This window comes from Megalobrama amblycephala, linkage group LG5, assembly GCF_018812025.1.
Source record: "Megalobrama amblycephala isolate DHTTF-2021 linkage group LG5, ASM1881202v1, whole genome shotgun sequence".
NCBI lineage: Eukaryota > Metazoa > Chordata > Actinopteri > Cypriniformes > Xenocyprididae > Megalobrama > Megalobrama amblycephala.
This window is the reverse complement of record NC_063048.1, coordinates 21,518,705-21,546,423: the sequence shown is the minus strand read 5'-3', so window position 1 is coordinate 21,546,423 and position 27,719 is coordinate 21,518,705. Positions and strand designations below refer to the sequence as shown.

The following is a 27,719-nucleotide window of genomic DNA, read 5'->3' as shown; positions in this document are numbered from 1 at the left end:
CTAGACAAATACAACCAAGGTGAACACATCTCAATATACAGTCAAGCAATGAATTAATGCATGAATAAAATAAATATATTTTATTTACAGACAATAGGAAACATAAATGAGTTATAGAATGAATAAAAGTAATCATCACAATAAATAAACACATATACAAGTCAACAACACATGAAACAAAGCTTTATTCAAACTTATTGTTCTTACAATCGCATATTTCAGCCCTGCTGCCATCTCAACACAGCTGTGCCAATTCTGCAGCTTTATTCTGATGAAGCAGCTGATGAACACCTTCACCTGTCTTTGCCATCTATAATGTCCCTCATTGCTGCTCCTCTCAATGGGGACATCTTTGATCCAGAGGATGAGGAAGATGATGATGGACCCCTGGACCCCCCAACTTTGAAGCAAGAGTGGGAGAAGATGTGCGGGACAATCTGGCTGCTGCTGTGTCTGCTCCAAACATTCATGTGCTCTCCATGAACAAGACTGCATGTAAAACATTTAAACTGATTGAAATGTTTAATAATTCATGTCAGAATTCTGTTTCCTGCCATATTTCATTCAATATTTTTACAATTATGTGCTATTTTTTTGTTTCAGCTTTATTATTTTAGTGGTGTAGTGGGCTAAAGGTAAGCAGAAGGTTGTTGGTTCGATCTCCGCAGACATTACTGTCCGACACTTTACTCCAGGTTACTCCATGGGGATCATCCCTGTAATAAGAGCACTGTTAGTCACTTTTGATAAAGGCATCTGCCAAAAGTAAACCTGTAAATAAATGTAAATGTGATTTTTGTAAATCCTTTTTTGTTAGCGTCTTGGGCACAAACACTCAATAAAGCTTATTATTTCTTAAAGTTTACTTTTCCAAGGTACTACCATAATATAAATGCATACATACAGTTTCTATTTGGGGGCTTAAAGGGTTAGTTCACCCAACCATATAAATTCAGTCATTATTCAGGTTTCTTTCCCCCACAAATGCCGCTGTCATCTTGCAGGTCCTGCTCCACCACAAAAGCTCTGCAGCAAACATACCGACATCAAGAATCAGAAGTGCTGTAATAACTCTGTTTGAAATTACAGTAATTAAAATAAACTACAAGTAATATTTTATTAGATTTGTATTAATTTCTGTAGTATACTCACTCAAAGCCATTGATGCCATCATTCCTTCATCAGCCTCTTTCCACCGGATAAACACACGTGATCATCTGTCCCTGTAACATCAGACAAGATTCAAGTTTCTTCTGAGATTTATGTGCTTAATACTACATTTACATGTTGAAGATGTGTTAACTCACTTCTTAAAAAACACAAATGTTCCTTAATTTACCAACAGTGCTAACGGACAAATAAAATAGATAACTTAGGTCTAGTTACTTGTACATTTGTTTATTTACATTCATTCATGTAAAGTGTTGACAACAGTGAATTCTACATAATACACACACATCACTCAGATGTATATTTCATATTGTGATGTACTCATTATCTGCAATACTTATTGAATATTTTCCTGTCAGATGTTAAATAAACATTTAGTAATCGACTTTATGATGTATATGGTTTGGAATTCATGTAAATCCACTTTGGAGACGAACGTGTGTTTATTGAAGCTCCCCTCTTAGCTGTACATAATAAAACGTGTTTTTACAGCAAAATCACAACTATACTACACTGGCTACCGTCTTTACACCTCTACAGTAGTTCAACAAATGCGATTTTAACACAAGGAACCAAGTTTTTGGTTTTTAATACTCACATTTGAAAACATCCGCGCGCTTTTCTCCTCCGTGTTCGAGTGTGACGTATCCTCTCCCGTGGCCTCCTGGGATAGAAGAGTGTCCATCGGATGAACACTTCAGAATCTGGGCAGGAGCAGTAAGCCATCCGGGAACTTCTCGACTACTCTTTTATGATTACTGAGGATTTCGGACATACTGCTCCTTTCACGTACTGTTTTCCCCCTACTATATAGTAGGTAAGTAGGCATATTCGGACGCACTTTAAGTAGACGCACGTCCGAATCTCGCGAGAATTAGACATCACCCAGGTAATTCTCGCCTACTCTTTTATGAATACTTCGGATTCAGACATACTTTTTCGCTCGCCTACTGCTTTTCCCCTACTATATAGTAGAGAAGTATGCGGTTTCGGATGCAGCCTCTGTTTTGTTTGACAACACTTCGAACGTCAACAGGAAGTTACTCCACCTAAGTTACTAACCTATGTTACTAACCCCCTCTGGCACGTCTACGCCAAAAAACAGCACTTGCAAGTTGAGCTGCGCCTACCCGACACAATCTCGCCTCATGTTCACGCGAAAGTGACAAAATGCTTTACGGTAATTCAAAAACAATGTATATATTATGACTTTATAAGACAATTTCGAAAATTACCCACCTCCATCGAGATTTCTTGTAACGTTACTGTATTTTAGGGCTGTGACGGTAGGCATGACAACCGCGCCACCGCGGTCGTGGAGTGTCACCGGCGGTAGTGTGACATTTTATATATATGTATAAAATATATATAAGAGGTCGCGTTAACCGAAAATTTTCCGTCATTGATGAAATTATTTTAGCAGTGACGGAAAAAATCTGCAGCCCGTCCGTCATTTTGACAGATTATGTAGCTTGTAACTGTAATTCCCACCCCTGTCCAGTAGGTGGTGAGCGCGCTCCAGTGTGGCAGCAGAGCGCGAGTTCAGTCTCCAGAATAAAATGAAAACAGACAAGCACCCTAGTTTAAGTCAATTTTATAATAATAAAGTTACTTATGCTTACTTGCATAATTAAGTTTTGTTATTTTTCTTACTGACTATAAGTTTATGGTCAACGAATGGCTTTTCTGAGGTATATTGTTACGTGAAATTGTTTGCAACACTGATGACTGATGTGATACAGATTTCGGTAAGCTTTCAACATATTTTTTGATTTTCATTCATGTTTATTTCGTTCTGTACAGTAGTAAAGAGGAAATGGTGATCGCATTCACTCACAATCCGTGACAAGTGTTCAAGATAACTGAAAAGTGAGGCAGTATTTGATCAACTTTCTTTTCATAGTATAAATAAATGCATAGCCTATGCCTATTTGCTTATCCTGTAAGTTCATGAATAAAAATGAAAATCTTGACGAAATCAGAAGCTATTAAAAGACTTATCAAAATATATAAATTCAAATGGCGGGTAATTATTGATTATGCTGGATTTTTTATGATCCTGTCCATCAAAATGACGGTGAAACGCAAGTCTAACACAACCTCTGATTTTATATATATATATATATATATATATATATATATATATATATATATATATATATATATATATATATATATACACACACACACAACCGCAACACCGGCGGTTGTTGTATTTACGACAGTGTGATTCGCTGAAGGAACCTGTAGGGGGAGCTTCGCAAATCTTACCGAGTTGCGCTTTAAATGTTTTATGAAGTCAGTGTCAGGCAAAGTTTCTACTAGCATTTAAAATAAGAAACAATGCTTGGAGGAAGGTGATGGAAAAAGAATGAAATTTAGACAATACAGAATATTAAATGTTTTATTCAATATCTGCTCCACTCCTCGTCTCATTTTAAGAGATTGTTTAGCACAAATAACCTGGTTTACATTAGACAACAAAGTAAAGTAATTTGACAATGCTGGATTTATGATTGACAATGAAAGGAAAACAAAACAACAAAAAACAACATGCATTTAGAGTCATCATATCACTTCTCAAGTCATTCAGTTGGCAGTGTAACACAAAGCAAATTAACAGCTGAACATTCTGCATTTCACCAATTAAATAAACACTTAATTATTTAGAACTTAACAAAATCTTTTATGACCCAACACTGGTTTCAATGACTTTTCTATGGTCTCAAAAAAAAAAAAAAAAAAAAAACCTAAACAATAAAACTCCATGGCATTCTTCAGCCATCCATATACACACTATATTATACATGCACTTTGGCTACATATTAGTACGTGTTGCACATTCATAGGTCTTATCCCACTGTCAGTTTCATATGAAAGACAGAGCATAAAACCATCATTAATCAGGCTGTTACTTGGGGGAATAATAAAATAGTGTTTTCATCCTGCAGGTTTATCAGCGTGCAGGTCACTGAAGTGCAGTGTTGAGAAGAACTGTGTGGCTGGGCATCATTTTAAAGTGCTTCTGAATTTCCCTCCAGTTCTCAACTGAGGACTGTCACTTATTGTACATTCAGAGACTAGATTCAGTCCTTTTGCAGGCCCGTCTCACCTATCATTCAGTCTACCTGTCACAAAAACCTGGGTGTACCTTCAGTTTCTATTTGGTTCTTGCTCCAGAACATTTTCAACACTTCTGGCTTTTTAGTGAGAGACTTGATGATCCTCCCTTTGGCTAGAGGAAGCACATTTTGAGCAAACTCACTTCACATTAAAGGAGAAATACCTCAAATACCTTCTGTTACCAAACAAACCACTTTTATAGTTTAAAACCACAAAAATAGGATGGGGGTAGTTAACTATGACAGATGAGCATGTCATGTTGTACAATGTACAACAATGATATATGTTATTTTTAATGTACAAATAACCCCATCGACACACGTCATTAGTTGCATGTGTAATATTGTAAACATTCAGTTTGTATGCGTGAATCTTTTCTGTCAAGGAAGACAGTCTGACTTTCCTTAATATTTGGATGGTTTCCAAATCCTAGCAGTGATTCTCAATTAATTTTTTTTTTAAGTCAGACTAAAAAAAAATCTCATGGTTAAAATGAGATTAATAATTGTCTTGCTATGTAAACACACACTACACAGACATTTTTGACCACAACCTCTGTGTTTCGTAAGTCAAAAACAGTTAAACTATTAAAACGACTGCATTACATTTCACTGCACATCCCTTTTTTGAAAGCAAAGACACGTCCTGTGTGAACAGCCCTTTAGTCGTGACAAAACTTGAGCAGTGTTTTGTCAGACGAGCACTATATCCTGATCGAAACACTTCATTCCAATGGATGATACTGAGAAGAAAAAGAAAATCTTCAGCAATGAATAATTGAACACAGTTATCCAATTAATACACAAGGAAGTGTGCTCAGGGTTGATTTGAAGGATTGTTGTAATGCGAAAGGCAGAACTGAACTCCCACATTCATAGCTTCTATAAAAACATACTGCCCCTCTTAATGATTACGGGTCAAGAAAAACATTCAGACAGACAACATTGATGGTTAACACGTTATATAAATGTTTAAAGCATGTATATTGTGGATGTATGGATGCGTGTGCATGAGTATATTACATGTGTATATGCGTGTGTGGAAGAAAGGCACTATAAAACACTGAAGCTGTATGGGTTTCAGCTATCAGGAAGGTACAAATCTAAAAAAGATATTCTATTTGGACGACACTTTTTGGAAAATAAACCTGCGAAATATTTAGAAAAAATTCTTGCTCCAGAATTAATAAAATTATTACAAAAAGATGCTTTTTAAAAAGAAAATCTGTTTCTAGAAGTGTTCCAGTTTATTCAATACAGTTTTGGCAGGTAAATGAACCTTAAATTACATATTCTGCGAGGCCAAGTCCATCGAGAAGACAGCAGGAAGGCTCAGTTCTCTATGACACCAAGGCCTGGTAATTTTTAACCATAAAGAGCAGCAAATCGAATCCACTTGTTAGATGCTCTGCTCTACATATACATACCTGCTAGGGATGTTGAAATGCTTCGAATAATACAAAATGATCGGTGTATATGCGTCACAGTGCTCAACCAGTTTTGCAAGGCTTGATGGGAAGAGCAGTTTCTCTTTTAGAGTCTCACAGAGCTCCAGCCAATCAGGATTCACGACTCACGGGAGTCCAGCTTACTGTACTTAACCCGGGTGCTCTTCAATATTCGCAACAAGAATGGTAGCTGGTAGTTTCGAGGCACAATGCCACGGACGTTACTCTCAAAGTACTGGAATGGGCCGAACCACCACACACGAGAGAACAGGTTGCCAGTGGAATTTTCCTTTAGAGCCTATAGGACAGCACAAGAGATTAAGTTAGGAGGCAAAACAGATTTTTTAATACCACTGTTTTCCAGTTCTTCAGAAATGGAACAAATGCAGATGGAGGAAGAAAGTTACCCATCAATTGCAGCAACATTCATTTTTTTACATTCAGTATTTTTTTATTTTTACAATGTCTTGATAAATGTCTATTATTATTATTATTATTATTATTATTATTATATGCAGTGTTGGAGGTAACGCACTACAAGTAACAAGTAACATAATCAGATTACTTTTTTTTTTAAGTAACTAGTGAAGTAATGCATTTTAAATTTACTACAAAATATCTGTTACTTTTTCAAACAAGTTTTCTCATTTATTGACAAACACCTCTCTTGTCCCCATGTATTTGACTTTCTTCTTTCTGATGAACACAATCGGAGATATATTAATAAATATCCTGACACATCTGAGCGTTAAATTGCAGTGAACGAGACCAACAAATATGAAGCTCAAGAAAGTACATCGATCCATCCATCATAAACGTACTCCACACGGCTCCGGGGGGTTAATAAAGGCCTTCTGAAGCGATGCGTTTGTGTAAGAATAGAAAATATCCATATGTAACAAGTTATAAAGTAAAATATCTAGCTTCCACCAGAACGCCTTCCGTATTCAACTTACGAAGAAAGCAAAGTTGAATAGGAAGGCACAGGACGTAGCATAAGCGTTTTGATTTGATAAGTGTCAGGATATTTATTTAATATAACTCCGATTGTGTTCCATGGGCGTGGGAAGTGGGGGTACTGCAACACCTGCTGTTTTCACAGGACAGTAAATGCAACGCAGAGGTTTCTCAGTTTCAACTCCAAATTTACCTGCTGATTGGCCATTGTATGGTACCACCAGAAGAGGCGTGTGGTCATGAAGTAGGCCAACACCACGTCGATGGTGTAGTGGTCATGAGCCAACAGGATGCAGAAGATACCGACAGCACTCAGGCACCAGCAGAGCCAGTGATACCACCAGAACCTCCGTGGAGAATCTGTCACCCATAAAATAAAAAAACTGAATTCTGTGTTTTTTTTTTTTTTTACAGTGTAGGCAGAAGTAACAAACAGATAGATGGTGTTATTGCTCTTCATGTCCACTAGATGGAGTTATCAACAAACCAAATTATGAATATGTGTACTCACACTCTTTAATAAAGAGGTACGTTAATGTCAGCATCACTGTGTGTCCACTGTACAGGTAATCTCCACACAAAGAGTGAGAGCCAGTGATTGACAGGCCACCACCTGCCATCATTTTCATTACCCGCCGTGACTGGGCCTCCCAGTCACCAAAGAGCTAGAACACACACACACACACATAAGCATAAACATAAACATACACAAACACATATATAGATTGTATAGATAGAAAACAACTATTTTCTTCACTACTTTATGTCGTTCTCTTCAAGTAATTATTTTGTCTTCTATTTGTTTATAGTACACACAAATTTGTCTATTTTGTTTATTTATTTATTTATATATAGTAGATATATACAGTACAGTCCAAAAGTTTGGAACCACTAAGATTTTTAATGTTTTTAAAAGAAGTTTCGTCTGCTCACCAAGGCTACATTTATTTAATTAAAAATACAGTAAAAAACAGTAATATTGTGAAATATTATTACAATTTAAAATAACTGTTTTCTATTTGAATATATTTCACAAAGTAATTTATTCCTGTGATCAAAGCTGAATTTTCAGCATCATTACTCCAGTCTTCAGTGTCACATGATCCTTCAGAAATCATTCTAATATGCTGATCTGCTGCTCAAGAAACATTTAATGTGTACAATTGTACAAAATATTTGTGTACAATATTTTTTTTCAGGATTATTTGATGAATAGAAAGTTCAAAAGAACAGTGTTTATCTGAAATCTAATCTTTTGTAACATTATAAATGTCTTTACTGCCACTTTTGATTGATTTAATGCATCCTTGCTGAATAAAAGTATTCATTTCTTTAATTTCTTTTCAAAAAAATAAAAATAAAAATTCTTACTGACCCCAAACTTTTGAACGGTAGTGTATAATGCTACAGAAGCTTTGTATTTCAGATAAATGCTGTTCTTTTGAACTTTCTATTCATCAAGGAATCCTGAAAAAAAAAGTACACAACTGTTTTCAACATTGAAAATAATCATAAATGTTTATTGAGCAGCAAATCAGCATATTAGAATGATTTCTGAAGGATCATGTGACACTGAAGACTGGAGTAACGATGCTGAAAATTCAGCTTTGCATCACAGGAATAAATTACTTTGTCAAATATATTTAAATAGTACACAGTTATTTTAAATTGTAATAATATTTCACAATATTACTGTTTTTTACTGTATTTTTAATTAAATAAATGTAGCCTTGGTGAGCAGACGAAACTTCTTTTAAAAACATTAAAAATCTTAGTGGTTCCAAACTTTTGGACTGTAGATAAATATATATATATTTGGCAAAAAAAGCTCTTCTGATTCTGATCTACTCAAAAATAATTATTCTCTCATCATTGTCTTTCTCCAACTGTGTATGAATAATATGACTCATTTAGGGTATTTTCATAAAATGAAACCAGAAACCAGACAGTGACCAAAAGTCACTTTGTTAGAAACATAAAAATGGTGAACACTACTTAAGTGCTGCATCAACTTATAAGCTTTGTGACCAAATTATAGGTCATTATTCACCGATAATCTCTGCTGTAGCTCTAAAAGTGTGAATGGGAAGTGAGAGCTATGGCAGAGGGCAAAATTTTCGATTTCACATCCATTAACCACCTCAAATCAACAGTATGCCTATTCTAGATCAACTAGACCAGCATTAACCATAATGATTAAGTTTCATTCTTCAGCGGTTACCTTTGGGGAGCACTTGAAGTGCATGCCTGGCACAGGTAACGTTGTAACGTACATGGTCACGCATCTGTACAAATACAGAGTTCCCACAATAAAAAAGAACCGGCGGCCGATTATGGACCTGCAAACAGAGAGAAATCAGGGTCGGAGTTAGAGAAAATAACAGATATACCCCAATATACTGATGAAGAACGACCTGATGTGACGTCATTATTGTGGACAATGGGGGGCCTTGGAATCAAAAAGGTTGAAAACCACTGGCATAATGTGTCAATTCACACCACACAGACAAATGCCAACAAACACGTCGGTTGGGTTTTGTCGGATCAGTGCGTTACCCCGTCAGCGTCTGTTGGCGTTGGTCGGGGTTTGTATTCACCTCACTGAACACGTTCAATCAGCGTTTGTTTGGGCAGTGTGAACATGAGTTATTTTTCATAAAATTCTAAATCTAGCGGCCAACTTGTTTGTTGGCGTTTGTCTGTGTGGTGTGAATTGGCCATAAGGAACTAACCTGTGTTTAAGCAGAAGCCACTGTGTAAACCACAGTCCCACAAGCAGCATGCCATTGATCTCACAGATGGAAAACGCCCACTCCACACGATCAAACAGATCAAAGAATTTATCCGGGAGGGGCGGGGACTCTTCCTTGGGTGGGACGCGTTCATGCACCACTGAGATCACAACTGTTGTTGTGAGGAAGCAGCACAGAGCGTACAGGAAAGCCACACCTGTTTTGAACCATTCCGTGGGATACGGTGTGCGCTCCTGCTCAGGCAGCGGTGGAACCAAGATGCGAACTGCATCAGAGCGCAAGCCGTTCTTTGGAACGCCGTTGAGAATCTTGCCGTTGCTAACACTTCCGTTGGCAAGGGCGCCGCTGATGTGACCGTTGGCGTGGTGATTGTTTTCATGGTTGTTGCTCTTGTGTGCCTTCATGTGGCTGGTGAAGCGCAAAGTCTCTATGCGCTCCAAAAGCTGTCGACCACTGTCCCCGGTAACCAGGGACAAAGGCGAGGCGTTAAAGTCTTCCTCAGAGAGTTGCAAGAGTGAAGGGCCGTCCACGTTCCGCAACGCATCCGTGTACTCCTGCATGCCCTCGTCGGTCAGCCAATCAGAGACGTCACTAGCTGTCCACAGCCTCACCTCCTTCATGTCTGGGTGAGAGGGAGTAGGAGGGCTGTTTCAGGGGCTGGGGAGGGGAGTTGAGCCCACACTCAGCAGTTTGGTGCCCCGAAAGAAGTCATAGCGCCTCTGGGACATTGGAAGAGAGTAGCTGAGAGGTCCAGATTTTTACCCCTCCACCTCCACTGTGTTAAACGGAGTAATGGTAAAAAGTTTGACAAATTTTGTAGTCTCAAGGATGCTGAATCCCTTAGTGTCAGCGTGCACCAATGTATGGCCCTGAAAAAAGAAAAGCACATTCAAGTTAGCTAACAGATTGAGATGTGTATACAGAAAAAGCAAATATTTGCCTTAGCGGTCCTAGAAAAGAACATAATCTTTGCTGACAATTATGCAGACATTTGTGTGTATATCCAGAGCATGCAACCTGTTTGACAGTGTTGCCCAAAAACAGGAACTGTAACATAGAAATCCAAAAAATAAAAATAAATAAAAATGAAAAAACTTGTCCATTTTTTCGCATAAGTCTTTGGTCACATGATATGCTGATCTGGTGGTCAAGAAACATTTATTATTATCATCAATGTTGAAAACATGCTGCTTAATATTATTGTGGAAACCTTCATACATTTTTTCAGTATTCTTTGATGAACAGAAAGATCAAAATAACAGCTTTTATTTGAAGCAGAAATATTTTGTAACATTATAAATGACTTTACAGTAACTTTTGATCAATTTAATGCATCCTTGCTGAAAAAAAAAAAAAAAAAAAAAAATCTTACTGACCCCAAACTTTTGCATATATGTAAATATTTTACCAATATACTTTACTAATATACTGTTAATAAATATAATCAATATTTCATAATGACTCATGGGATGTGTCATTCCTTGACACAGTCAATTTTTTTCAGTTGTCATTTGCTTTTTTTGAAGTTTGTAATGTTGTAATTCATCTCTGAGCTGTTTGGTTTGGTTTGAAGCTGCGGAAAATAGAAACATGAATGGGAAAAATATCTCCCAAACCAAGAACTGGCCAGCCACTGCTATTCTGTTCTGTTCCAATATATGGGTAGGCCCATAAAATGTAGCTAGTTTTAGAGTTGTACAAATTTTATTTAAAAAAAAAATCTATATTTTCAGCTTTGACTATATGCACGTTGACACAGAGCATACAGTTAGATATTATATTACTTGTTACGTAACAATTACACCACACACACCCTCAATGTTCTGGAATTCTCTGGAATTATGACTTATACTTGCCAAGCTATAACTTGTGCACATGTGTAATTGAGCATAAAACAAAATACAAAGAGCAAACAAACTTAGACTGAGAGAGAGAGAGAGAGAGAGAGAGAGAGAGAGAGAGAGAGATTAAAAGTCTCTGACTCAACACTATGGAAGACCTTTGGTAATTAAATCAGCTTAGGGGAAAAACACCCTCTCTCACACACAAAGAATAACCAGTCAGCAATAAGACACAACAACAAGTAAATAGCAACTTGGAAATTATGCCAAATAACCATGGGGCATTTGTCAGATGACCAGCCAACCATTAGCTTTCATCCTTTTAGCAGTGATAGAAATCTGTGTTGCTCTTAGTGAAGTGACCTGTGGGTAAAAGCTGATTTTTCCATTTTCCACAGTATGTATTCTTGTTTCATTTTAAACTCATTTTGTTTTAGTTTCATTATTTTAATGTTCTGTCTGTCAGCCCTTAAATCTTATAATGTCACTAAACCGGTTCTGCCACATTAATGAGGTCATCTTGTTTCCTTATTATTTGTAAGTTATCATGTTACTCACATTGCTTTTATGAGAAATACAAGGAGTATTTGTGATGGGCATTAACAGCGCTGAAGCACTTCTTTGCTTGAAATATCTTCTGGCATTTTAAAAGTTACATTTTAACTTGGGCTGTTAAACTTCAACATGATGCTGTTAAACAACAAGAGGACAAGTTGAAGGCTATGATTTTGAATTTTGACAAGGCATAAACATTTAGAACAGGGGTCACTTGAGAAAGTTCAACTCTGTTATATAAACATTCTTAAAATACAGTACACATGGCCTGATCGGTTTTGCCAGCTCACTCTGTAATATATATTAGCCAACAATAAACTTGTAAATGGCTTTACAGCCTCTCTGGTAACTCTTTACAATAGGTCTCATTGGTTAACATTAGTTAATGCATTAACTAACATGAACTAATGAAGAGCAATACATTTGTTACTGTATTTAATAATCTTTGTTAATGTTAGTTATTAAAAATGTTCATGTTACTTTACAGTGCATTAACTAATGTTAATAGATACAAAATTTGATCGTAAAAATGTAAAATGATGAGATTAACATTAACTAAGATTAATAAATGCTGTAGAAGTATTGTTCATTCTTAGTTCACAGTAACTAAAGAAGTTAACAATGTTAACAAATGAAACCTGTAAGGTAACAAATGAAAAGTGTTACTGCCTCTCTACTTGACATTTTCTATTCAACACTCTTAAAACAATGCATTTATATTCAATACAATTAATTATTAATGAGTATTCTGCTGTTAATTATGCTCATTACAGTTATCAGTGGTAAACAGTATGTATTTATGAAGTTTATCATGATACATTAGATAAAAAAAAAAAAAAAAAAAGGTTTAAATGAACCATGAACAAACTGACAACGTGAATAAACAAATCTCATTTATAAACATAAATCGTAATTTATAGATAATCTTGCTGTTGCTTTGCACACAAACCAAACACACAGCCTTTCCCCCCAAAACTGTTCAAAGTGGTGACGCCCAAAACAGCCATGAATGGAAAAGCGACAGCATCTGATACAGGAAAAAAAAAAAAAAAAAAAACAACAAGCAGATGTTGGCCAGCTTGTGCAAGAACACCCACATGGATAAACACTGACTTCAGCATACAGCTGACAGTACAATAAAAATCCTGCATGACTGATAAACATAATACTGAACACAACAACACAATCTTCCAAGAAAACATCAAAATCACTTTAACCTCTCAAGACCTACTGTCTTCACCTTTATTACATCAGACATTTTCCTTTGCTCATTCTCTTGTCAGAAAACCTTTACATTTTCATTTCAAATATATTGTAACACCGATTTAGCATTTACTCATTTTTCCAAGGGTGTCACATGTCAGTCATATAACAGCCGATCTTCATAATTTAATGATGTGACCATAAAAAAACAAAAAAAACAAACAAACAAACAAACAAAAAAAACAGCCTATATATGCTGGTGATCCTTGAACATGAAACTGGATTAAGGATCTAATCATTGCCTTAACTCATTGCCCAGTTTCACTGCCTGATAATTACTGAATCAAGGAGATATTCAATTGGATTTTATGCAATGGCATATCATAGAAAATGAAATATCATGAAATGTTATGGAATTTAATGTCATACAGATTCATAGAACTCCAAGGAATTTCATGACATACCATTTCATACTATTCTAACATTCTGTAAAATTCTGTGAAATTAAATAACATTAAATAACAAAACATAAAATTTAATATAAGACCTTTTTATAGCACGTAATTCTAAAATCTAGGTGGAGGATAAGCCCAAAACAGAGAAGCATTTTTAAAAATAAGGAAAATTAATTTTAAAGACAATGCAAAAGATTGAGCAATGATATAACATTTTCCTTTAAAACTAAACACATTTCATCATTTCTTTCTTTTTAAAGCTGCAGTACGTAGTTTTGCTTCTTTGTAGCCATCTCTGTTTGAAACCTGCAATTGCAGTTGTTTGCGGAATTATTATCTGTACGTGCATTGTGCCTCGGCACGGCTCCTCGGCGCGGATGATTCTAATATTTGCTGTCAATCATTACACCAGCGTGGATATTGTGCTTTGGAATCACAGATTGTAGTCTTGGAAGTATGACCAAAATAAGAATTTTCACCGGAAAATGTCATCTGAACAAGTAAGTAACATGTCTGCCACTTTTGTTCTGACTGAGGAAAAATAGCATTACAGTAAATCGCACGGCCAAAGGTGATTAAATCTAACGATAGCTTAGCTCGGATCACGTCAAACTGTGCAAATTATTATTATTGTTATATTTTGTTCTCAAATTGTTAGTTAATGTCAGCATTGCGTGACTATATGTATTTGGTGTGTATTAGCGTTACCTATAGATCTAAACTCCAACATTAATTTGTCATACCATACAATCCGCCATGAAAATAAGTTTAATTATTGCAGCTGCTGTAAGAAAAGGCTAGCCTAAATGATCCGTCTCACATGCGATATAGCCTACTAGCTGGGACTCGTTTACAGACGTGACGCAATGACGCAAAGACAAACAGCAACATGCTCGAATTTCCCACAAAAACCCGCCATTCCACCTGAATTATAAAACATTATTACAAGCTTACCGTTGTGAATCGGGCTAAGGTAAGGAGATAGTTGTGAACACTGGCTGGTTATGTACATGCTGAAAAATTGATTTTGGATAATTCTTAACCAAAAAAAAAGTTACGGACAGCAGCTTTAACCCTTAAATGCATACCTCGGGTCTTTAGTGACCCGGGACGTCATTCACTACCCTCCTCCTTGTTCATTTTTTAAAGTTAGACATCAACCTTCTTGGTATTCCTCAATCAATTCATTATAAAGAATATAACAAGAAAAAAAATAATAAAATTATAAAAGAATGCTTATTTTTGTATCCATTTTTTGTAAAAATTGTATAGGGTCACAAACAACCCGAGGTAGGTATATTTTTTCTGCACAATAATTTAATCTTTGATGACGGAATAAGTGCAATTCACCTTTATTCCACAAGGTGGCAATGTCTGATACACAATGCTGAAGTGACGACTCATTTAGACAGAAAACGAAATAAGAAAAACATATGGCTCAGCGATTTACTGCAGAACAAGTACTGAACGCAATCAAATATGACTGTAACTGTCACTGGATGGATCTGGTGAAGCTGTTAGCGATCAAAATATTGATTTTGAAGATGTTGAAAATTATATAATTTTGAGAATACGTTTGAGATCGCGAATGGGCTCATATTCGTGACCTCAAACATAAAACTAGCCCATTATTTGCTGAATTTACTGGGAAATGAGCTCTGACGAGGAAAGTGATGATGGCATAAAATATCTGCTCAAACGGAGCCCTTTCAAGCTCCAAAAGGTAACAAAATATGATTTATTTTATTCTTCTGTAATTGTTACTCTACTATCAGAGGAGTTTTATATTATCGCGACAGGTAGAGATCCTTCCGTGTTAGATATAGATCTGGGTCGATAAAGACCCGAATATGTAAGAATGATTGGCGAAATAGTCATGCGTTTAAGGGTTAAAATAATAGGGGACAGAATTTTTTTTGCAAAAAATGCACATTCACAAAACCACTCAACAATATGAACATTTATATCAACAGCAGAACAGATCACAGTGTATTGACCAAATCATCTTTAAAAACAACATTTTTGCATGACTAAAACTGAATAAACATCATAGTAGAAATTTAATGCCATACAAGCTTTATATTTGTGTATAGCCGCGCAGTTTTCATCACCTCTCATTCATTTAACATCATCTTAAAACAAACATGGCCTCTTAACACACCTGGCTCAGTTCCTATTCACAAAAGATGGTAAATATTTACAGAGCACACATTCAAGGACACAACTCCTAGACATATGTGCATGCAAACAAAAGGAAAAATCGACAAGCAAGAAAAAGGAACAGAAGCGTCATCTGGTCATTGAAATCTATATCCTAACAATATTGTCCAATAATGTTCTTTATTATGCAGTCCTGCTGATGGTAACGTGGAAACAATCATGTGTGTCACTGGTGACACTTTTGTTTAACACGACACACATGAAATTTTTGCCATCACAAAAGAATACTTATAGGACTATACATAGCCAATATTACATAAAGACCAATGTTGGGCCAAACAGCACACTGATTTCTTCACTAACTGCAGTTAGTCATGCAATAGCACAGACACACACACTTGTGCAGGTCAATACACAAATAGGAAAGCTAAGCACACTCTCTTGGTTTCTAATTATCACACTGTGTGTATTTTCAGAGAAGCCGCAGTTCTCTTTAAATTCATGGCAGTGACAAACAGCTCATTTGCCTCTATTCTCGCAGCAAGCACACTTGCTGGATATAAAGATTTGCTTACAACTGGACAATTTGGTTAAGATTTACATTTTTTACTTCATTTAAAAATTTCATGACAGTAAAAGTAATTTGTTTGATGACCCATACAATTCTATCAGTCATTTCTGAATTATATACACAATATAGTTATAAATTTGTGGCATTATACTTTTGGTTCAGTTTAGATTCTATCTAGTGATGGCCGATTTCAAAACACTGCTTCATGAAGCTTTGAAGTTTTACGAATCTTTTGTTTCGAATCAGTGGTTCAGAGCGCGTATCAAACTGCCAAAGTCAAGTGATTTCAGTAAACAAGGCTTTGTTATGTCATTAGTCTTTCGAACTTTCAACGGTTCACCACTGGGAGTGTGACATTGGCAGTTTGATACGCGCTCTGAACCACTGATTTGAAACAAAAGATTCGTAAAGCTTTGAAGCTTCATGAAGCAGTGTTTTGAAATCAGCCATCACTAGATATTGTTGAATAAACAATTTTTGGTGCACAAAAAGTATTCTTGTCACTTCATAACAATAAGGTTGAACCACTGTAGTCACATGAACTGTATTACGTCTTTAGTAGCTTTCTGGGAATTTAAAGTGTTAATTGCAGGCCTCGCTGAGCTATTGGATTTTGTGAAAAAAAACGTAGTGCTCCGAAGATGAATGAAGGTCTTACGGGTGTGGAACGACATGAGGGTGGAGTAATTAATGACAGAATTTTCATTATTGGGTGAACTAACCCTTTAAATTGCAAAAGTGTACATGCACTTATCACTAATATTACCTCGAGAACTCTTACACATTTTTATAAATTGTGAACTTTATGCTTTAGGAACTTGTTATCTGAAGACACTACTGTTTTTTAATCTGAATGATGACATTTAAAAATTAAAATTTAATAGATGACATTATCTTTCAATGTTGTCAGAGAGCTCAGTAAAGCAAAAAAAATGTGAATATTCAACATCTTAAGACGCCAAATCAAAGGTCACGCTGTTAAGAAGTCATTTATGGAAGATGCAGGTGTATGAACCACCAGTTGTGTAACCACAATCACTGAGAGATACTGTCCTTGAGAGCTTTAGTTTCTCAACTTTCTCACAAGCTTTAGCTCTAGGCTGTGGGAAAGCAAATGTTTTTTTAGAAAAGGAAAGCAAACCATCTACTCGAATCTCTGACTGTGCTCTGCAAGTGTGTGTGTGGATTTTTCCATTAGGAGACGTCTTCAGTGTCCGTCTCCGTGACTCCGGATGGCACAGATCAATTCATCAGCGCTTCAAAGACTAAGACACCACACCGGTGTTCTGGTTTGGTATTCTCCTTGCTATACTACCCTACATCTACAGCCCACATCCTCTTCACAGAAGTGTACCTTTACATTGCACTGCAAACCAGAATCTGCCACAGATGCCATTTTTGTCATGTTTATTTTCATTTAAGCATTAGGTCAGGGGCCCTCAGTTCCTGTAGGGCGAGAGACCGAAACACATCTGATCCAGCTAATCAAGTTCTTCAGGCTTATTTGAAAACTAATGCTACCTTCACTAATGCCCTCTCAAGTCATATTTACAACTGGAAAGCTCAGGGGTAATTTTGATACCCAAGTTCCTGAGATGGGCGGGTCATAAACTTTAAACATGGTTGAGGGGAGAACGATTTCTGCTGTGACTGCTATTCTTTATTAGTTTCCTCCACAACAGAGACACAGCCTTGTCTTTTCATTTAAGTAATGCATATTTACATATGAATAATCAACTGAAGCATATTGTATGTTTTATACACAGCCAAAATAGTTGTATTTGACCAAAATCCCATAATCTAGATCAGTGGTTCCCAAACCTGTCCTGGAGGACCCCCAGCCCTGCATATTTTGTATGTTTCCCTCATATATCACACATGATTTAACTCATGTGCTCATTAGTAGAGACTGCAAGACCTGGAATGGGTGTGTCAGAAATAGGGAGACATGGAAAATGTGCAGGGCTGGGGGTCCTCCAGGACAGGTTTGGGAACCACTGATCTAAATAGCATGGTGAACGTTTATGGTTGTTATTAGTGAATGTGATGCTATATTATTTTGGATTTAATAAGATTTTCCCAATAAATTGGCAAGAATAAACCTGGTGTCTATGGGAAAGTAGCCCATTTTCAATTATTGTGAGGTTTTTTTTTTATGCAGTTTCACCTCAACTTCAACTCCCCTATGACTTTCTTCTGTGAAAAATAAAAATAGATATTCTATAAAGATATTATATATATATATATACAAACCCAATTCCAAAAAAAGTTGGGACACTGTAAAAATTGTGAATAAAAAGGAATGCAATAATTTACAAATCTCATAAACTTATATTTTATTCACAATAGAATATAGATAACATATCAAATGTTGAAAGTGAGACATTTTGAAATGTCATGCCAAATATTGGCTCATTTTGGATTTCATGAGAGCTCCAAAAAAGTTGGGACAGGTAGCAATAAGAGGCCGAAAAAGTTAAATGTACATATAAGGAACAGCTGGAGGACCAATTTGCAACTTATTAGGTCAATTGGAAACATGATTGGGTATAAAAAGAGCCTCTCAGAGTGGCAGTGTCTCTCAGAAGTCAAGATGGGCAAGTTTCTCAGAGAAAAATTGCAAAGAGTTTGAAGTTATCATCATCTACAGTGCATAATATCATCCAAAGATTCAGAGAATCTGGAACAATCTCTGTGCGTAAAGGTCAAGGCCGGAAAACCATACTGGATGCCCGTGATCTTCGGGCCCTTAGATGGCACTGCATCACATACAGGAATGCCACTATAATGGAAAACACAACGTGGGCTCAGAAATACTTCCAGAATACATTGTCGGTGAACACAATCCACCGTGCCATTCGCCGTTGCCGGCTAAAACTCTACAGGTCAAAAAAGAAGCCATATCTAAACATGATCCAGAAGCGCAGGTGTTTTCTCTGGGGCAAGGCTCATTTAAAATGGACTGTGGCAAAGTGGAAAACTGTTCTGTGGTCAGACGAATCAAAATTTGAAGTTCTTTTTGGAAAACTGGGACGCCATGCCATCCGGACTAAAGAGGACAAGGACAACCCAAGTTGTTATCAGCGCTCAGTTCAGAAGCCTGCATCTCTGATGGTATGGGGTTGCATGAGTGCGGGTGGCATGGCCAGCTTACACATCTGGAAAGGCACCATCAATGCTGAAAGGTATATCCAAGTTCTAGAACAACATATGCTCTCATCCAGACGTCGTCTCTTTCAGGGAAGACCTTGAATTTTCCAACATGACAATGCCAGACCACATACTGCATCAATTACAACATCATGGCTGCGTAGAAGAAGGATCCGGGTACTGAAATGGCCAGCCTGCAGTCCAGATCTTTCGCCCATAGAAAACATTTGGCGCATCATAAAGAGGAAGATGCGACAAAGAAGACCTAAGACAGTTGAGCAACTAGAAACCTGTATTAGACAAGAATGGGACAACATTCCTATTCCTAAACTTGAGCAACTTGTCTCCTCAGTCCCCAGACGTTTGCAGACTGTTATAAAAAGAAGAGGGGATGCCACACAGTGGTAAACATGGCCTTGTCCCAACTTTTTTGAGATGTGTTGATGCCATGAAATTTAAAATCAACTTATTTTTCCCTTAAAATGATACATTTTCTCAGTTTAAACATTTGATATGTCATCTATGTTGTATTCTGAATAAAATATTGAAATTTGAAACTTCCACATCATTGCATTCTGATTTTATTCACAATTTGTACAGTGTCCCAACTTTTTTGGAATCGGGTTTGTGTATATATATATATATATATATATATATATATATATATATATATATATATATATATATATATATATATATATATATATATAGAACAGGATTACTCCTGACCCAGCAATATAGATACAGACATCATTTTTGGTATTCCCTCAAAAAAAAAAAGGTTGTTGTCCACAAGTCTGTTGAAGGTCTTTTTTTTTCCCACACCCTGCCTGTGTGTGTAGATAATGAAAAGGAGCAGCTGCTACTCTTATTACCAAAATACAGCCCTTTATTTTCTTGAAATGAAACACAATGTAACTGCTGTTATGCAAAACATGTGCTCCTCCTTTAGTGTGACCTTGACCAATGTCTTCATCCATCCCAGCTCCTCTAAACACCTGCGACTCTAGGTACAACCTCCCATAACCTCAGCTCTGCCTGTTTTACATTTGCATTTTTAAATGTTTTATTAATTAATCTTATTAGTATGCATGTTTTCATAACTATCCCCTAAGCAGGAACTATCTGACCTCCACATAACTGGATGTTTTTTTGGCTCCTTCCCGCAGGTCACACGTTCAAATTTTAAAGCGCTTCCTCAAACTTAAATTTCCTGCCACACATTTCCAAATTTCTCTGCCTTGTTCTCTTTTTCTGTTTCACTTTTTTCCCTATATGTTTGGTTTCTCTTAATTTGGTTTGTAATGTCACACAATTAATTTGAATAAAAATACAACCAGTAATGTCATGTAATGGTAATGTACCGTATACCCTGGACAGTTTGATGAAATATTTGTTTTGGCTTAAACAATTTATTCTCTGTTCTTTGCCCGCAGCATAATGAACCACTGAACACACAAACACACACACTCATAAACACTGGCACACTGAAACCAAGTAGCCGTTAATGTGTAAAGAATGAAAAGTTTTATAGTGTCATCTTTATCATTCAAATTACAAGAACACAGTCTTCTATGCCACAAACAGAAGGGTATTGAGGGCGTTTGGGCGATTAGGTCTCCCAAAATATGCGTTAAAGTAGTTATTACCTCATTATACTCACACTGTGCCTGCACATGTTGTTAATAAGATTAAATTCTGATATTTAACCTCCTTAATATGCATTGAGTTCAGTAATTGTGTTTTTATGCATGTGATGAAGTGAAGTGTGTAATCAGTGCATTAACTGGTTGAAAACACCGCTGGAATACTCCAGAGTCTTGCACTTAAAACCACATCAAAACACCACCTGCCATCTAAAGAAGCTTGTCTAACATTCATACAAATACGATTGCAAGGCATTACAAGCCGCAGTTGGTATTCATAGCTTTAGAGGACTCTATGGTTGTGTTCACACTTGGATCGATTAGAACCAATTCTGGTGCGATTGCTCTGTTAGTGCGGTTCATTTGATTAAGTGTGAATGCTGCCATCTGAACCCTGGTGCACAACAAACAAGTAGACTGAGATCCCTGAAAAGGTGTGTCTTGGTCCGCTTACAAATGAATTCTGGTACGGTTCGACAGAAATATGAACACAGCATAGACTAACGAACCAAAAACCAAAAACGGGATGTGATGTCACTAGATGAAATGTTTAAGTGCATTTAGCCCAGCACACAGCATTGTTTTGGATGTTCAGGAAGTTACGGCACAAAATACGTTTTTCTTTTTTGTATCTTCAGGTTCGATGTTAAAAATGATAGTGTGAACGCCAAGTGAACCAAAAATAAATGTATTATTTTCTTTTTTTGGTCTGGACCAAACGAACCTATAGAACAGAACTACAAGTGTGAACGCACCCTTAACAGACAGAAAAAGAGAAACAGACAGATGACTACAAGACAAAGCCAACCCGCCTGAACAGTCCTGAAACTTTCGGTAACACTTTATTTTAAAGGGTTAGTTCACCCAAAAATGAAAATTATGTCATTAATGACTCACCCTCATGTCGTTCCAAACCCGTAAGACCTCCGTTCATCTTCGGAACACAGTTTAAGATATTTTAGATTTAGTCCAAGAGCTTTCTGTCCCTCCATTGAAAGTGTTTGTACGGTAGACTGTCCATGTCCAGAAAGGTAATAAAAACATCATCAAAGTAGTCCATGTGACATCAGTGGGTTAGTTAGAAGTTTTTGAAGCATCGAAAATACATTTTGGTCCAAAAATAACAAAAACTACGACTTTATTCAGCATTGTATTCTCTTCCGAAATCCTTTCCATTGAATTGATTCCATTGAACTGATTTCATTGAATTGATTCCATTGAATCCTTTCATCTGTCGGCGTTGGTAATGCACTTTTACGTCGCCATGGTTGTTTTTGGCGAAGGACATCCGCAACATGCACACTTACGCACCATTTTAAAAAATATAGCAATACAAAAATATAAACAATGTAGAACAGCTTGAATACAGCGTGCGTCTCCCTCAGACTGTAAACGAAGCTCGGGAGCACCGGATAACACGTCAACAGCGTCACTGCGGGAATTACAATGCTGAATAAAGTCGTAATTTTTGTTATTTTTGGACCAAAATGTATTTTCGATGCTTCAAAAACTTCTAACTAACCCACTGATGTCACATGGACTACTTTGATGATGTTTTTATTACCTTTCTGGACAGTCTACCGTACATACATTTTCAATGGAGGGACAGAAAGCTCTCGGACTAAATCTAAAATATCTTAAACTGTGTTCTGAAGATGAACGGAGGTCTTACGGGTTTGGAACGACATGAGGGTGAGTCATTAACGACATAATTTTCATTTTTGGGTGAACTAACCCTTTAAGGTGATGTAGTATTTACCACATGTACACATACTTACTATAGTAATAACAGTAAATTATGCATAATTACTTACAAGTAACTAACCCTAAACTAAACCCTAGCTGTAACTCTATACTAAGTACATGTAGTTAATTATTACTCAGTACTTAACTGAGTAAGTACAACGTAACCATGTCACCTTAAAATAGTGTAACCAAACTTTCCCCAACTACACACACACACACACTCTTACTTGTGATCTGTGACAACAAGGGGAACCTAATGTCATCTATGATACAGTGTCTACTCATTGAGCCAAACCATTAAAAAACTGTCCCAGGCCCTATGAATTTAAGGGACGGCCCTGCTTATGAATGTTGTTATTAATCTCCTTGGGATATTGATGATAAAAATATAGACCTCTTCCTATAATTAGACCGTATGACGTTTCACTTTAAGTAGGACAAATTGTATGAAAGCAAAAAACAGGAACAAGAGAATGTGTGTCTGAGTAAAAAAAGAAAAACAGAGAGATACAAAGAAAGAGAAACCACAGGAGACAGAGAAAGAGAAAGGGCAGAGCATAAAAGAAACTGAGGAAACTCACATCCTCATACATACACTGCAAAACCAGATGAATCACCGGTTTTAATCTTACATCACATCTGACTTGTTCACTATTGCATATAGGCGTGGAGTAACACATCTCACCAGAGACTTCTCTGTTCTCCTTTCCAGTATTTAGAAACACATTTTTTTCTCACTATGGCTTCCATGATGTGGCCCAGTTTCAAGTCATTCCTTAGAAAAAAAAGTGGTTTAGGCACTCTTGTGTGTCTCTTTAGACTGAAACGTTCTGTAACCTTGGGTCTCAAACTACAGAACTGTGGCCAACAACACGGAAAACATCTGACTCCAGATTTCATTCCGCTTTCCCTCCATGCCCTCAAAAAGATCAGGCAATTTTCTACGACCAACTGTTTTAACTCCTCTCTCCTATCAAGGCTAGGTGGTTTTACAACATTCTGAAGGGTCAATATTCTCCTCCAAGATATTATCCATATAAAGCAGAAAGAACAAGGTCAATGTCCTCACTGCTTTCAGTACATTAAGTATCAACTGTGAAGGACGCAGGAGTAGTTTTAGAGCTCTAGTGAACAATTGTTAATCAATCAGTGAGAAATATCAAGAGACACAAGTAAGAGCGATAAGGGGTCACTCATGTATATCTGAATGGACTCAGAGTGCAAGGAACTCACTGGAATTCAGGTACAAATAATATTTTGCCTGCCACCGTGTCAACAGACCAGAACGCTTTACCCCAAAATGAATACTTCGTCTTCATTTACTCACCCTTGTGTTACAAACCCATATGAATTTATTTCCATGGAGCACAAAGAGATGTTAGTCAGAATAACAGACTCAGTCACTATTCATTTTAGTTCATGGAAAAGGATGGAAAAGAAGTGAATGGTTTTCTAACGTATCCCTTTTTTATTCCACGGGGAAAAAAAAAAAAAAAAAGACGGGAAGAAGGAAAGTCATTCATGCTTTGAACAATGTTGGAACAATAGGACAAATGCTTGGCTTGAAAACACCCAAATGAGGTCAATAAAAAAGTATTTGTGTAAAAAAACAATAGTGAAATATTGTTTTAATTGTATCTTTTAACTTTTTTTTTTTTACATACGCATTTTCGAACAACGTTTTAATAAACAAAAATTAGGCTACAGAAGCCTTGTTCAGATTGTTAGTCCAAATCTGATTTTCCTTCATACCAGATTTTATAACAAGTGTGAAGGGCAAAAAAAATAATTTCTCCAAATCCGTTTCAGTATGACCGCTCTGAAAGTAGACTGACTGCGCTAAATGTCTACACGGTAACACGTTACAATAAGGTTCATTAGTTAAACATTAGTTACTGTATTAACTAACATGAACTAACCATGAGCAATACATTTGTTACTGTATTTACTAATCTTTGTTAACGTTAGTTAATAAAAATACAGTTGTTCATTTTTTGTTCATGTTAGTTCACAGAGCATTAACTAATGTTAACAAGATTTTAATAATGTATTAGTAAATGTTGAGATTAATAAATGCTGTAAAAGTGCAGTTCATTATTAGTTCATGTTAACTAATGAACCTTATTGTAAAGTGTTAACGTGTACACTCCACTGAAATAAATGTCATTTATATAGAACAATCGTGAACAAAATCGTATTTGCTTAGGAGGTAACCATGGCAACAGCTACTTGACACTCTCTGTCATCGCGTTATTACAGACTCACACTTTACAATACATCTTGTTTTGTAAATCTTATATATATATATATATATATATATATATATATATATATATATATATATATATATATATCAGTGGCATGCGGTCCATATAAGCTGTGAATACTCTGCATACCCAAGCCATTCGTGGACTCGGCAACTAATATTAACATTATAAATTAATAGTAATTATAAATTACTATTAAATCCCTTGTTTGAGGTGTACCATAAAGCCTACATGATTGGAAATGCGTATGTAACCGTCCGCAATTTATTTATTTGCCAAACGACGGTAATTTTCTTTAAATCTGCCAGTTACGGAGACTTCCGGGTAAGCTGATCTACAGCAGCTTTTGCACTTTCGTGCTTTTGTTATGGAGCGTCATCATTGTCCTGCATTCTTATTGGTTTGCTGGCCAATGGGGGATTTCATGGGCAGGATAATCTGTGAGCGGATCCTAAGAGGAAAAATTAACTGCTGCTGCCAGATCTCGATCACCGAAAATCACCTTGTATTTGAGACAAAACTAACTAGACTAAATCAAATGGAGAAAAACTAAAACTACTTTCATAGTATTTTCATATTTTCTTCATAGAAATTTTTTTTATGAAAACTTGTCAAAACTTGTTTAAGACAGTCCTATTGTAACTAGGCCTATCAGAGGATGTTAATCGATAGTCTGTGCGTTTGTTAAAAGTCATCAGTTTGCATAATTTCAACTTATTATAATTTACTTATTTATTATATTTTTTTAAATTTAAGTTAGCCCAGCACACAGAAAATTAATTTTTTAACTTTACTTATTTATTATAATTACATTTTATATTTATTTATAATAGGCTGCTAATACTTATTATGTTATACTTATTTTTAATTATTAGTTTAAAAAGTACTTCTGGCATACATTTAAATTGATGCAATGGTGTTTTTTTATTTGTCGTGTTGTCCTAAACTGATACGTTTAAAGGTGAAGTATGTCGTTTCTGTGACACTAGCGGATTACAAATTTTTTTTTGTAAAAAGCATATTTTGCAAACGCACCTTTCGCATGTCGCGCCTCCGTCGACTCAAACATCACAAAAGCTCTTACAGGTGCTAGTGAAGGCACGTCTCAACAGGTAAATAAGGGCTACTTTCAAAAAAAGGTCCAACATATTAGAAATACTTTTCGCTGTGTTGCTTTTTTTTATGAGGAAGCAAATATATATATATATCACTAATATATATCTGCCCCTAGCGGTGACGGGTCGAGTGGCAGCTCCCCTGCCACGCAAAGATTTTACTCCTACTGCTTAATCGTTCGGTGGCACATTTGGCAAATGTTTTAAATAGGACATGTTAAATCGGACTAAGTGGCTTAAACAACTACCACAAAGAGCAACATGTGGGCCACTCACCCTCTAACAATTGTATCACCCACTTTCCACACCAGTCTAGGATGTCACTGAGCTTGATATTGAGTGTGATTATTTGTTGCGGTTTTTTCGTAAACTAACGCGTCTGGCGCGAAAAAAACATTACACTTGATTACGACCATCGAAGTCACGCGCTATTACCAATGAATATGCTTTCCCCTCATACGCGACAAAAGCTGGCACTGACACCGTGTCGTGTCATAACGCTTCTTTACCTTCAGAAACGGTAGAGCTGGTCCAGATGACTAGGCGAGCGATTAAAAAGAGATTACACAGAAAAGGATCACTCGACCCTAGGGGAAAATAAATTCCCATAGTCCACAGTGGGCGGATATTATTTACATATAGAGGACTAATTGACGTCAAAAAACAAGAAACGTGTTCTTGGACAGGCCCTGGTGAAGTAGAGATCAACAGCTCCGTTGAGTCCAACTCACCGTGTTGTTGTTGTTGTTTTTTTTTTCCAAAGAAGACTTGTAGATCCTGAGCCGAGGCGATCCAACGCGATCCAGGCCAAACAACACGCCTCTCGTGACAATCCCGCTGTCGAGTAAAATATCCCGTCAGATGTGGGTAACTGTGTTGTGATGGGGCTGACGGTTTTGGCCGCGTATACGAAGCTGGAGACGCTCGCGTCAGTGGGCGGATTGTTAAAAAGCGGTCTCTGCTACGTTAAGAAGAAAAAGGAAGGGGGAGGGGGGATCCCACTGCCTGTGACGTGTACTCGACGCCCCGCCCTCTCTCCGAGTCCAACCATAATGTAACACTGGATTTACATTCACACGTGAAATCGATATTTATGCCACATTCTTTTCCGTGAAAAAACCGGTTCAGTTGGATTATATTCAGTTGTTTTTTTGTATGGGTTTAGTTGACCTACAGAAGCATTATAGTGACCTGTTTTCACTTTCAAGTTGAATTTGTTCAATGGAAAATACTTTATAGCCATATGAAAATATCTTCACAAATCTTCACCAAAAAATAAATTCCAAATATTGTCCCTTAATACAAAAAGTTAATTTCTGACACTTATAATAAGGATCTTGAGGTCGTATGTGGTTAAAACACAGAGCACCCGAATCTTCATTTTCTGATGGCATGTTATTTTAGAATATAAAGTGCTTTAAAGTGCTCAGGTGGGTTTGTGCTGGTTAAACATATAATTCATGTTTATGTGTTTTCTTACTTAATTATTTGTGAGTTTACAGAAAGTGAATTAACCAGACTTTATTTAGTTATGACACAGTAACTAACATAATTTGACAT

At 36.5% G+C, this 27,719-nt stretch overlaps 1 protein-coding gene and 1 long non-coding RNA gene across 3 annotated transcripts; both read right to left on the bottom strand.

Annotated features, from left to right (window-relative positions):
• Positions 1-65: 65 nt before the first annotated feature.
• On the bottom strand, positions 66-2,319 carry LOC125268756. Its single transcript, XR_007184960.1, has 4 exons — positions 1,769-2,319; positions 1,153-1,223; positions 905-1,026; positions 66-716 (listed from the first exon to the last, which is right to left on the bottom strand). It is a non-coding gene; the product is annotated as an uncharacterized LOC125268756 (long non-coding RNA).
• Positions 2,320-3,558: 1,239 nt separating this feature from the next.
• On the bottom strand, positions 3,559-27,138 carry sgms1a (sphingomyelin synthase 1a). 2 transcript variants are annotated; one of them, XM_048191205.1, is made up of 6 exons: positions 26,891-27,138; positions 9,430-10,319; positions 8,919-9,036; positions 7,209-7,362; positions 6,891-7,057; positions 3,559-6,038 (listed from the first exon to the last, which is right to left on the bottom strand). In XM_048191205.1, exons 2-6 carry the CDS (start codon positions 10,068-10,070, stop codon positions 5,859-5,861), a joined length of 1,260 nt encoding a protein of 419 aa, XP_048047162.1. In that variant the 5' UTR covers positions 10,071-10,319; positions 26,891-27,138; the 3' UTR covers positions 3,559-5,858. The 2 variants fall into 2 exon arrangements, with proteins under 2 accessions (XP_048047162.1, XP_048047163.1); XM_048191206.1 differs by lacking the exon at positions 26,891-27,138 and adding an exon at positions 26,669-26,842.
• Positions 27,139-27,719: the final 581 nt, after the last annotated feature.